Source organism: Cladophialophora immunda, assembly GCF_000835495.1.
Source record: "Cladophialophora immunda strain CBS 83496 unplaced genomic scaffold supercont1.1, whole genome shotgun sequence".
In the NCBI taxonomy this organism is placed as follows: Eukaryota; Fungi; Ascomycota; class Eurotiomycetes; order Chaetothyriales; family Herpotrichiellaceae; genus Cladophialophora; species Cladophialophora immunda.
In genome coordinates, this window is record NW_015622541.1 from 6,631,429 (window position 1) to 6,643,844 (window position 12,416).

At 52.5% G+C, this 12,416-nt stretch overlaps 1 protein-coding gene across 1 annotated transcript; it reads left to right on the forward strand.

Annotated features, from left to right (window-relative positions):
* Positions 1-1,680: 1,680 nt before the first annotated feature.
* Positions 1,681-3,161, forward strand: PV07_01951 (uncharacterized protein; the record flags this gene model as incomplete). Its single annotated transcript, XM_016388533.1, has 4 exons — positions 1,681-1,910; positions 1,966-2,073; positions 2,158-2,801; positions 2,860-3,161. The coding sequence occupies 4 exons, from the start codon at positions 1,681-1,683 to the stop codon at positions 3,159-3,161; spliced, it is 1,284 nt and encodes a 427-aa protein (XP_016255461.1).
* Between the last annotated feature and the right edge of the window lie 9,255 nt (positions 3,162-12,416).

A 12,416-nucleotide genomic window follows, 5' to 3' on the forward strand; every position in this document is an offset into this window, starting at 1 on the left:
TGCCCATTCGCTTTGAGGACCTTTGGGGCTTGCACCTTGTATGCTGTCGTGACTACATGGTCAAGACCTTGATAGGCGGATTCAGGCTGGGCCTACCAAGCGACAACTCGGCTCTCGTATTCTTCACGTCCACGATGAAAGTGGACAGAGTACATATCGACGCCAGCCCGTGGGTCCCAGGCAATGCAGTTCTGCAGATGGCCAGAGGGGAGTTCGTCTCGTCGCTCATCCTCTGTCGAATCGTCTCGTACGACGGCTTCACGCCTACGGACATCTCCTTCATCCTCGCGAGTCGAGCAAAGGAGTTGGGCGCCGGACAATCTGTGAGCTCGTCGGGTTTGCCGGGCGAAATCAAATGGTTGGTATGGCACACCGTGCCCTCCGCGTCGGGCGAAATGGGGAAGTTGCCCAGCGGCGAGCACTCGATCGTGGCGAGATTTCCGGCCTTGTCGGCGATCAGGAAGTTGATGCACGAGGCCACGCCGAACGTGTCGAGCGTGGCGCGGGCCTCTTGGAGCGAGCTGGTCTCCAGCGCCTTGCGCAGCGCGACGTGGATGGGCAGTTTGCCGTGGTCGACGGCGGCGGACCTGATGGCGTTCATACACACGGCGAGACCGCGGTCGTTGAATCCATACTTGGCCACCAGCCCGGCCTCCCCCAGCATCTGGATCCGGGGGGAGTGGTCGGTGGTCCTCTGCACGTCGAGAAGGACCACCGCGTCGGCCGCCTCGGCGGTCCAGTCCCAGTTCTGGGCGATGAAGATCCCTTCTTGACCCCCCTCCGGCGCCTGGCCCAACGACGTGCACCCGTCAGACGCTTCGCCCGTGAAATTGGTCAGGCTGATCTCGCTCCGGATGTTCAGGGCGACAATGTCCAGCACGTCCACCCCGGCACCGTCGGCGATGCCCTTCATCTCCTCCCATATCTCGGGCACGAGACGCTCCAGGGTTGGGACATATGTCTCGGCGCGAGCTCGCGCTTGGCCCCAGGGGATTTTGGCCGTTTCTTCGTACAAGATGGTATAGTTCTTGATATTGAGGTGAATGCGATCCCGCGCGACCGTGCCGTGGCAGAGGCCGATCTCGGTGGCCGTTCCCCGGCAGGTCACTTCGGGTACACCTTGCCAAACCATATTGCAGAGCTTGTCTGGGGCTTTGCAAAGACCAATTACGAGTAGTCTCAAACTGGATTTCAACCTGGTTCTAAGTTATAACCGTGGTATTTGCCCAAGTTAGAGGTATTGAGATGCTAGGTTGTTTTTATAGGCTCGAATTTATTTGTTTACCTACTCCGACGAGGCAGATATAGTAGTAACGTCCAGGGCTGAGTGGAGGATCCTCACTCCCAGGTGCCGTGGTTGCCGTGAGAGCCAGCGAGGACGACAAAAGAGGCCGTGAGCGGACGAGCCCGTATATTGGTTCGAAAGCTCGGTTGTCTCCGTGTATCTCGCATTTTCCCCGGTCACCCTCCTGTTTCCTGGCGGGATTGGACGCGTATTTCCTGGCGGGATTGGACGCGTATTTCCGTAGGTACTCGATGCTGGTAACGACTTGCAGAGGGATGAATACCTGGTGGGTAAAGCAGCTTTGAGAGCAGAGGCTAGAGAGAGACTGGCTGTGATCTAGAAACACACTGACTGATCTGGGCATAATTGCTCTCACTGGAGCGTTGACGTCAAACATGGGCTCTTGCACCCTTCATACCGATCTGTTGTTTGATCCCATCTCGAAAGCCTTTCTCAAAAACGTCTCCATTAGAGTGGATGAGACGAGCGGTGAGATTACAGAGGTCATTCGTCGCGAGAATGACTCGGCTGTCGAGTTGGCGCAGGGAGATGTCGACTTGAGAGGGAAAGTGGTGCTCCCAGGTTTCGTGGATGCGCATACACATATATTCCTTCATTCTTATGAGTAAGTGCCCGTCCTGGACGTCCTCTCTTCTTTTCGTTGATAGTAACAATTCAAGCGAGGCAGTAGCGCTGGTGCAGAAGCGTGATGAAAGCTTCGTGGAGCGGATCATTCGCGCCGTCAACCACTGCAGAGTTGGCTTGCTGGCGGGCTACACGACTTACCGGTCAGTATGCGGGCATTCTAGCAAGCTGCCTCCTTTGCTATGGATATGGGAACGGTGAGCTGATGGATGCAATTATTCACTCAGGGATTTGGGCTCTGAGGGCATGCAAGACGCAGATTGCAATGTGCGAGATGCCATCAACCGTGGCATGATTCCTGGTCCAAGGCTGTACGTTGCCACCAAGGTCATTGCTTCCACGGGAGGATTCGAGGTTCGGACCGAGAACGGACTCGGGGGCCATTGTCTGCCTGCCGGTGGTGAGGCAGCAGATGGCCCAGACGAGCTTCGAAAGGCCGTCCGCCGGCGCATTGCCGCTGGTGCAGACATCATCAAGTTCTTTGGCGATTACCGGAGGAGGCTGATGCGATTTCCACCCAAGCAGCAACACCCGTATGTGGGTTCGGTCCAGTTCCCCCCCGAAGTTCCAAATCCCGAGCACGTTATGTTCACGCAGGAGGAGATGAACACCATCGTCGACGAAGCCGAGCTTGCGGACTGTCCAGTGTCTGCCCATTGTGCCACCAATGCCGCTGTCCTGGCCGCAGTATCGGCCGGCGCCTTGTCAGTCGAACATGCATTTTACACCGACGACGAGACCCTGTTGCACATCAAAAAACACAATGCAATCCTGGTCCCGACACTCGCGGTCTGCGAGCGCTTGCACAAGTTGAAATTTCCAGAGGTCCTGAAAAGAACGTATCGTGCCTGGGAATTAGGGGTACGCCTTGGTAGGTCATTCACATATATACTGCCCATGCAAAATACGTGCTAATCAACCAATATTAGCTTGCGGAGGTGACACAGGCACATATCCACATGGAGAAAATGCACGGGAAATAGAGCTTATGATTGAAGCTGGCATCCCGGTAGAAGACGCTCTAGCCGCAGGCACTGTCGAAGGTTGGCACGCGTGTGGTGGTGATCGATGTGGGCGACGGTTCGGATGGTTCGAGAAAGGAACCGCTGCGGATATTATCGCCCTTGACACTGACCCAAGGGACGATAAAGGAGCTCTGAGAAAGGTCTCCTTTGTGATGAAAGATGCCCGGATCTGGAAGCACGACGGGCTGGCTGTTGGTATGATCTAGATCTGAACTATTACATGGGGTGCACAAAGCCCCCAAGTACTGTGAACAAGGCTGTACAGCATTGGGCTCATCATTGAGTGCATAAAAAAAGAATTATGAGACCCGGACAGCACATGCATTCTTCAATCATTGTCATCGTGCCATATCCCAGCCGCCCTATGTTGCGAGATACATTCGTTAGAGATCTGAAAACAGACCGGAATGGATCTAAGACGAACGTACCATGCAGGATCGGCGTATCTCCTGGGCATTTTGCGCCCAATTGTGTCAATCAATTTAATGTCGTCGTCACTCAAGCTGAAGGTTTCGAGGTTCTCCCGAATGCGCTTTTCGGATGCCTTGTGATTCATCCTGAATGAGTACCTCTCTGGTCGAGAATACTACCTGGGTCCTCGGACTTGACTTACCGATTTTGGGACCACGGCCCAGCCTTTCTGCGTGCCCCAGGCAATGAGGCACTGTCCCACGTTCTTCCCATTCCGCGATGCAATTTGTTGTAAGTCGGCATCTTGAATGAGCGAAGATGAAGGAGAGCCCAGTGGCGAGTAAGCTATCAGAGCAATGTTCTTGGACCTGCAGTAGTCGACCAGTCTGTCCTGAGGCAGAGATGGATGCAATTCCACCTGATTAGCAGCAGGTATAATGGTGGCTTGGGAGAGAAGAGTGTCGAGATTGACCGTGCTGAAGTTGCTCACTCCGATCGCCTTGACCTTGTCTGGGTACTTGCGAAAGACGGCTTCCATTGACTTCCAAGTGCGGACAAAGTCCCAGTCCTTCTCATAGTCTGGAGAGCCGTCCGGAAGCGTGGGTGCCTTTGCATCATTTCCCTTGGGATTGAGCGGGACAGGCCTGAAGCCGGATCAACACATTGACGGCGGGCTCAGAAAAATATCAGGATCATACCAATGCATGAGCCAAAGGTCGAGGTATCCGATTCCTAAAGCCTCAAGGCTTCGGTTCAATGCCTCCTCGACACGGCTAAGCCATGTACACCAGACTTTGTCCGTGACGAAGATGTCTCCTCGAGGGATTTTGGACTCTCGGATCGCTTCCCCGATGGCTGCTTCATTCCTGGACAAATTATTCTTGTCAGATTCAACGTTTTGCCATACAATTAATGGCAAGCTCGCTTGCGAAACGTACTGATAAGAAGCTGCTGTATCGATGTGCCGGTAACCAGCCTCCAGGGCAAGGGATACCCCTGCAAATTTGGTCAAATTGCCGTTGCCATGTTTGTATCCAAGCTGCTATATACCTCGTTTTGCATCTTTACCGGTCGACTGCCACGTCCCCAGCCCGATGAGAGGCAGTTTGGCTCCAGTATTCAGATACATCACTCGTTCACCTGCCATGTTGCAACTTTGGTGCACATCATCCGTGTTCTTCTCAGAAGCAAATCTAGGCTATGTACTTCATGTGGACGTTCTAGCGCCGAACAAACCCCTGGCTCACAGCGCCGTCACCGTCGTAGTCACCTTCAATCGTGACGCGGATTAGCCCGCTCAAGCTCAGTTTCCTATCGGCCATCAACCGCCCATTTCACCTCTTCCTACCAGCTTCACCTTTATAGAAATGATGATGTTTTATCCTCATCGAGAGGTTGCTTGAAAGTTGGCAGTAGCCTCGAGGACTTGAAAATGCCATCCGCTACGCAGACTTTTGTGCTGTCCGAGGCGACGCAAGAAGTACTCAACGACTATGATGAACACGTTACTGGTGGCTTCGCACCACTTCCAGTAGGAAACGACGTAGTCATTGATGTGAAATCAAGCACGCTAATATTGTGGCAGGTGGCAATTGCGAAAGCCAAGAATGCTGCCGTCTGGGATGTCGATGGAAAACAATACCTGGACTTTGTATGATGCGGGAACCGCTTAGTCTACCAATGGCAAGGCAATTACTGACAGACCCGAAAGTTAAGCATGTATTCAGTGGTGAACATGGGACATGGACATCCACGCATTGTCTCAGCCGCTATAGACTCCATGAAAGAAGCAGCATGCGTCAACATTGCATTCCACAACCCCTTGTATGGCCGATTGGCCAAACGACTCTACGAGGTGAGAGACTCGTTGATACTCAACTCACCTCCTCAGGCTGACTGATATATTGTCTGCAGGTATTCGGCTATGACAAATTTGTGGGCATGACCAGTGGATCCGAGGCTGTGGACGCTGCGGTGAAGATTGCCAGGAAATGGGCCTATTTCGTCAAAGGCATTCGAGACGGTAGTTGTCACATTCTTACGGCCACGGCGTGCTATCATGGCGTGTCACTGTCGACAGTGTCTTTGGCCAGCAAGAAAGCTGACCGTGAGTGACCTCTTGAGACCTCGGGCGCTAGCAGAACTTGACTTACATTACATATTCAGATTTCAGCCAATACCTCCCGAATGTCGGATCGACTGCACCGAGTGGAACGTCGGTGCGTTATGGAGTGATCGAGGATCTACGGAAAGCGCTGTCAGAAGATGGCGCGAAGATCGGTGCGTTTATGATCGAACCAATCCAGGGCTCAGCAGGGTGAGTGTGTTGCCTCGACTCTGGACAAGCAGTCTGGGCCATCAAGAGGCTGACGATATGTTACAGTATCATCGTCCCACCGCCAGGCTACGTTGCCGAAGCCGCGGCACTATGCAAAGAACATAATGTACTGTTCATCGCGGATGAGATCCAAACCGGCTTTGGCAGAACTGGGTCCAACTTGTGCCACCAGCGGGACGGCGTCAGGGCAGATCTCGTGGTGCTAGGGAAAGCCTTGTCCGGAGGCCTCTATCCCATGTCTGGCGTCATGGGGCCCTCGCGTATAATGGATATCATCTCACCCTACGAGTAAGTCTTGCCCTGGTGCTTGATGTCTGCGCTAGCTCTATCTGATGACACATCCACAGAGTTGGCACGACCATGGCAAACAACCCTCCCGGGTGTGCCGCTGCCTTGGCTGCACTGGATGTTCTGGAAGAAGAGAAACTCTCGGACCGTGCAAACTACTTGGGCGGGCTCTTACTGGAGAAGCTGCGCTCATTTAATCTTCCTCATGTGATTGAATATATGGGCAGTGGCTTGTTCATTGCCGCCGTCATTGAGCAGAAGCCGCCCAAGGTTACTGGAAGGAGGATTACGGCTTTGCTGGCGCAGAGAGGCGTCCTCGCAAGCGCTACTGGTATGGGGAACCGGATCAGATTCTGCCCACCATTGACCATCAGCGAAGAGGATCTTTTGAGGGGCGCAGAGATTATAGCGACGGCATTTGCAGACGTGGAGGATATGGGAGAAATCCCCGGCGAAGCAGTTCTCTAAGCTACGTATCCACTCGTGAGTGATTTGCCAGCAACTTGAATAAGATGTGACAACAGCGTATTATGCGAAGAGGTTTCGTAGTTGACGAAACTATATTATTGAAATCAGTCTGGCAATGATACCATGAAATTGTAGTTTTACGGACGATATTTTCCCCTCCATACTCGAAGTCTTGTTGATCAGAGCACCCCCCGAGGCTGCGAGCCCTAAGGGAGAACCGTATAAAGAGTCACTGGTTATATCAGCCTTGATACAGGACAGACTTTGAATGTTGACGGTGTTCGCCGAGCCGACTTCAAGAATTGACGGTATTCGCCGCGTGAATCAAAGTCTTTTGGCATATATTATACCACAAAACGGGTTTTTGAGGTCTAAGTCGTTATGATTAAATCCCAGATCATGGAATTCTCATTTCTAAGCTGGACCAGCGAGCCTCGCCTGTATTATCTACTGGGTATTGTGTTGATATTGTTGGTATGCTGGCGAGCATTAGACTACGTTGATGGTCGTCGCCCTATCAAAAACATTCCGGTAATCCCTGGCGCAAAACCAATCATCGGTACCACAACTCCCAAAACCCCAGTGGCTGGGTCCTCAGCTGAAGAATAGTTCTTGAACTCCACTGACATGCGGCAGGGCATCTGGGATTACTTGGTGGGACGCAGGGTCAACACGATGCCACAATATGGACTCAATGGTCCAGAACTTACAATGCCCCTGTCTTTCAGCTCCGATACGGCACTCGACGCGTCGTCGTTATAAACACGATGGCAGTCGTCCGAGGTCTGGTCACGGGATCAAATGCTGCTGCGCTCTCATCACGACCACATGAGCCGATCATGAGCCAAACATTTGGGCTGGGAGTGGGAACTCAACCCATGTGCGACCGGCTGAGAAGAATGCGAACGGCCGCTCTGAAGTCGGTGGCTCGGCCGACATGGGCCTTCCTTGACCCTGCGGTCCATCACCAAACCTGCGTCATGGAGGCCGATTTGAAGATTCGCGGCCGAGATGGGACTGTCTCTTTGGACCCATTCCCATTGCTTCAACGATTGACCATGAATCTCAGTTTCCAGATCACATACGGGATTCAGATTGACAACGCCGAGGAGGCCCGGTACCAGGGCATTCTGAAACAGGCCGCACATGTCAGCCGGATTCAATCGGTGACCAAGACATGGGCCAACTTCATTCCGATCTTGATGTGGACGCCGCGGGTACGAAGAGACATCAAGCTTGCTCGAGCGGGCCAGGCGATGCGCGTTGCATATCAAAGAGATCTGTTCGATCAGTTGATCAGGGAAAGGAAATCAGGAAAGCGGCCGGCCTGCATTGCAGCGTCTCTGCTGGATGATAGTGAAGCTAAACTAGACCAAGGTGCGTCACTCCATTGCAGGTTTTTGTGTCAGTCTAATATATCATAGACGAAATCGACGCCATTTGCAGGGCCATGCTACAAGGGGGAGTGGAGACTATTGCTGGCACGCTTGTGGGTGGGCTAGGAAGCATTTCAACACTGGCCGGTCAAAAGATCCAGGAAACTGCATACAATGCAATCCTGAAGGAGTATGGAGATGCAGACATCGCCTGGAAGGAGGCATTCTCCCCTGAAAGAGTGCCCTATCTCTCGGCTCTCTATAAAGAGTGCTTGGTGCGTGTCCAAACCACGAGTACCTTGTTCGCCTCGCAGGACTGACTGTGTCGAAAGCGCTTCTATACTGTCTCAGCTGGCGGTCTCCCCCACGAAACCCTGCGGGATGTGCACTACGCCGACATGATCATTCCCTCAAAGACCATCGTGTACTTCAACAATGAAGGCATCAACCACGGTATGTCCATACTATTCGGAGAATTACGTCCCCTGGCACTGGTATGGAAGGTGTCACTAACACAAACATCATAGATGATGAGTTCTACGGAGACGGCAACGTCTTTCGTCCTGAAAGATGGCTTGAAGAACCCCTCGTGGGCCTCAAAGGCCTCGGCCACGTGGCTTACGGGCCTGGTCCGCGAATATGTCCAGCAATGCATATTTCTAACCATATCATGTACGCGCTCTTGATGCGGTTGATTCTGGACTTCCGCATCACCGCGGACGAAAAGGCACCGCCGGTGACGGATGGAGCACACTTTGGACCGGGCTTGGAGGGGTTAAACAAGACTCCTTACCCATTCAAATTGTACTTTATCCCCAGGAATGACGACGCCGCTAAAAGGATTTTCAGAGGTGTAATAGAATAGACCTAGGCTTGATCTGAAAATGGCGCCTACTTGGAAGGTAGGACTAGGCCACCTAAGTATACAGCCTGAAAGAATCTGATACGAAAATCGTGTTGCGTCGCTGTACCAAGTGGCATGCTGTATTCTGCAATCCGGCAATGGGCAAATATTGTTTACGAGAGTGTTTCGATAGTGGTATTGAGAGTCAAGAAACTGACCCCCTTTAGTAATGAAGAGTCCCCAAAAGACAGACAAGAACGTCGCTGAGTCTCAATCGAGATCGATCAAGGAGATTTCCAGAAGCATAGGCCAAATCAACACAAGCTCACATATGGTGGGGAGTGTATTTGTCCCAGTGCTTGGTGGCTTATCGACGCCGTTGGCGCGGGTATCACCGAGAAGACACGCAATCAGCACGCCTATTGCCGTGCTCAGGTGCTGGCTCTTCTTCAGTACCCTGGACCAGGAAGCGGCACCCAGGAAGACTTGAATAGCCGCACTATGGTGTTGGCATTGCTTAGACCCTTGCCGGAACGCAGTAAACAATCGAGTTCGAGCAGCCCAAGTTTTGGTGACAACCGGTGTGGGTGAGGCGGCAGTTCCATTACTTTACTGCTGTACCCCAAACAAGGCTTTGAAACGGAGCCCTAGAGAAAAATGACCATCGCTCCAGATTGGAGATCAATAGCGAAGGTGCCATGTTGGAGCCAGAGCCTTCCTTGATCTAACGTCCACTAACAGAAAAGCCAGGCTACTCAAGAGAGTGTTCTCAAGAAAATCCCAGAAGAATGGCGTCTGCCGGTAGGGTGTGCGTCTCCAGACCTAAAAGACGTTTCCAGGATTCCGGAGACGTGTGGTATTCTCCTGTCGAAGGAGCTCGACATCACCGGTAGTGTCGACGCCACTTTTATCCTGGAGAAAATACATTGCAGACAATGGACAGCCGAAGAAGTCATGGTGGCATTCTGCAAACGTGCGGCAATTGCTCATCAGCTGGTGAGTGGACAGGCCGCGAGCAATGTCCGGCTCTTTCAAAGATCTAATCATGCTGTCATTAGACAAATTGCCTCACAGAAATCTGCTTTGAAGAAGCTATTGCTCAGGCCAAAGCACTAGATGCTGAGCTGGAAAGGACCAGTAAGCTGGCTGGACCATTGCATGGCCTTCCCATCAGCCTGAAGGATCACATCAATGTTGCTGGGCTCAGGTCCACCATGGGGTACTGCGCTTTGGCGGAGAATCGCCCAGAAGAGGATGCTGTGATTGTCAAGGTTCTGAAAGCAGCCGGGGGCATCATATTTGTCAAGACCACCATGCCGGTCACTGGAATGGTGAACAAAACCCACGTCCATCGAGTCAAAGGCCTCCCTTTCTGACTCCTTTTACAGGTTACGGAGACAACCAGTAACCTGTTCGGACGGACCACTCTGGGCCACAACCGTCTGTTGACTCCGGGCGGCAGTTCTGGAGGCGAAGGAGCCCTGATCGGCCTGAGAGGCTCACCCATGGGCTGGGGGACCGATGTAGGGGGCTCGATTCGAGTCCCCTCCGCGTTCAGCGGTATCTACGGCATCAAACCATCCTCTCGACGCCTGAGCGTAGACGGCCTAAGCGCGAACGTCCGAGGGGCAATTTCCATTCCCGGGGTCATTGGTCCCATGTCGCTATCCATCCGTGACCTTGAGTTGGTCTGCAAGCTTCTCACAGAAGCCGAACCGTGGCTGGAAGATCCCAACGTGATGATGAAGGAGTGGAAGCCTCGACCCAAGATTGAACGGAGCTTGAGAATCGGAATCATGGCGTTCGATGGCGTGGTCATGCCGCACCCACCCATTCTCCGAGCAATGAAGACTGCTGCCGATAAGCTTCGTTCGGCGGGACATGACGGTATGCTGTTCACAAGAACGGAGTGCTTTTGCGAGACCATCCTGACATTTCTCTAGTCGTCGATTTCGAGCCATACGGGAGCCTGAAAGCCTGGGAGATCGCGGTGAGTCATTTGTCACTCGCTTACTTGAAATACAGCTTGAATTGTCCTTTGGTTGACCGCGAGAATAGTTTCCAATCTACTATGCCACAGGAGCCAAAGAGATGAGGGACCTTATAGAAGCGTCCGGGGAGCCGTGGCCACCCGCGGCAGGAAAAATCAGCAACAGCCCTGCTGTTCGGGATCGAAAGCTGACTGTGAAGGAGCTCTACGAGGTCAGTAGCCCGTTCCTATAGTTCATTACCGGGAGATTACCGTACTGACCTACGGATTCGCAGCTCAATGCTACCCGTGACCAATACAAGAAGGGTTATCTTCGGCATTGGAAGAAAACGGCGTCCCAAACCAAGTCTGGTGAACCGATTGATGTCCTTTTATGCCCAACTGCTTCGTCTGCGAGCTTTCCACATGACTTTCTGCCGTAAGTCGATTCGAAAACCGTGGTCCCAATGTGTGGGTATGTATTGCCAGAAGACTGCTGACCTTCCTTCTCTTTCTCCTCCAGGTGGTGGGGATATTCCAGTCAGTACAACATGCTGGACATGCCCGGAGTTGTCATCCCGGTTGGTAAGGTTGACAAGACCGTGGACGTCAAAGACAAGACTTACTCTCCTGTGACAAAATGGGACCAGGAGAACTATGACATGTGTATGTTCACTTCTCCTTCGTCTGATCACATTGGTGCCGCCTGTGCTGAAACAAGGGACAGATGATCCCGAGCTCTGGGATGGCGCTCCGCTGGCTGTTCAGGTGGTCGGAAGGAACCTTGATGATGAGTTTGTGCTTTCTTGTGCCAGCACTATTGATGAGGTGTTGAACGACAAGGCCCCTTCATAGAAGTGGCCTGGGGAGTGAAGGGATCTGTAGCCCCTCAGCTTGCATATGCCCCGTTGTTTGGCTCTGAAAGTTCTACCCTCCCATCGAGGATTTCACACTCTGTCAGCTAGCCCAGTATGTATCTCTGATACAGTCCAATGTAGATTCAATGCCACTGGTGCTGATATCTGATACCCGAGGTGACCAGTCGGAATTAGGTACGGGTAAGTAACCACAGGCAATCGTACCCCGTCGGCAGGTAATTTGATAGGGCAACATGGTAATGGATAGAGGAATGGATCCAAAATGCGGTGGTAAATTGGCGCTGATACTCACGGCAAAGGTCACCCAAAGGGGGCGTTGCACGGAGAACCGACTGTCTCTCAACTTTATTGCTTATAACCTTGCTTGAACAGGCTATAGGATTTCGCCCACTAGCCTAAAACAGTGCCAATGCGGGTACAGAATACGCCCACACCACAATTTGTTCGTGTGATGACCTAGAGTGGGCTCCTTGTTCTAGACCATTTGGGTGGCGTCGCCTGCTTGCTCAGGTCCCTATCTTACGTCGGAGGCCAGTACCAGCTATCATCCAAAGCGTATTCGATACTCATAAATGTCATTAGCCGGCTAGCCAAGTATTTGGCAGATCGTATTTGAGCGGTGAAGGCGGCACAATATCATTTCGGTCGGCGGAGTTCTGCGAAGTTATAACTGGATTTCTCGCATGTAGCCGTCCCCAGATCGATAGCGATGAGCCCTCCGTCCCCAGGCTGTCTCGTGCTCGGAAATAATATATCAGCGTAGAAGTGTCAGTGTCGACGACATACTCCAGAAAAGTGTGTATAGTCGTGACATATGAACTGGGTATCCTTCTTCTACGTATAGAGAGCCACAACGTTTCCACTATGGGCAACAACGAGGACACGATCG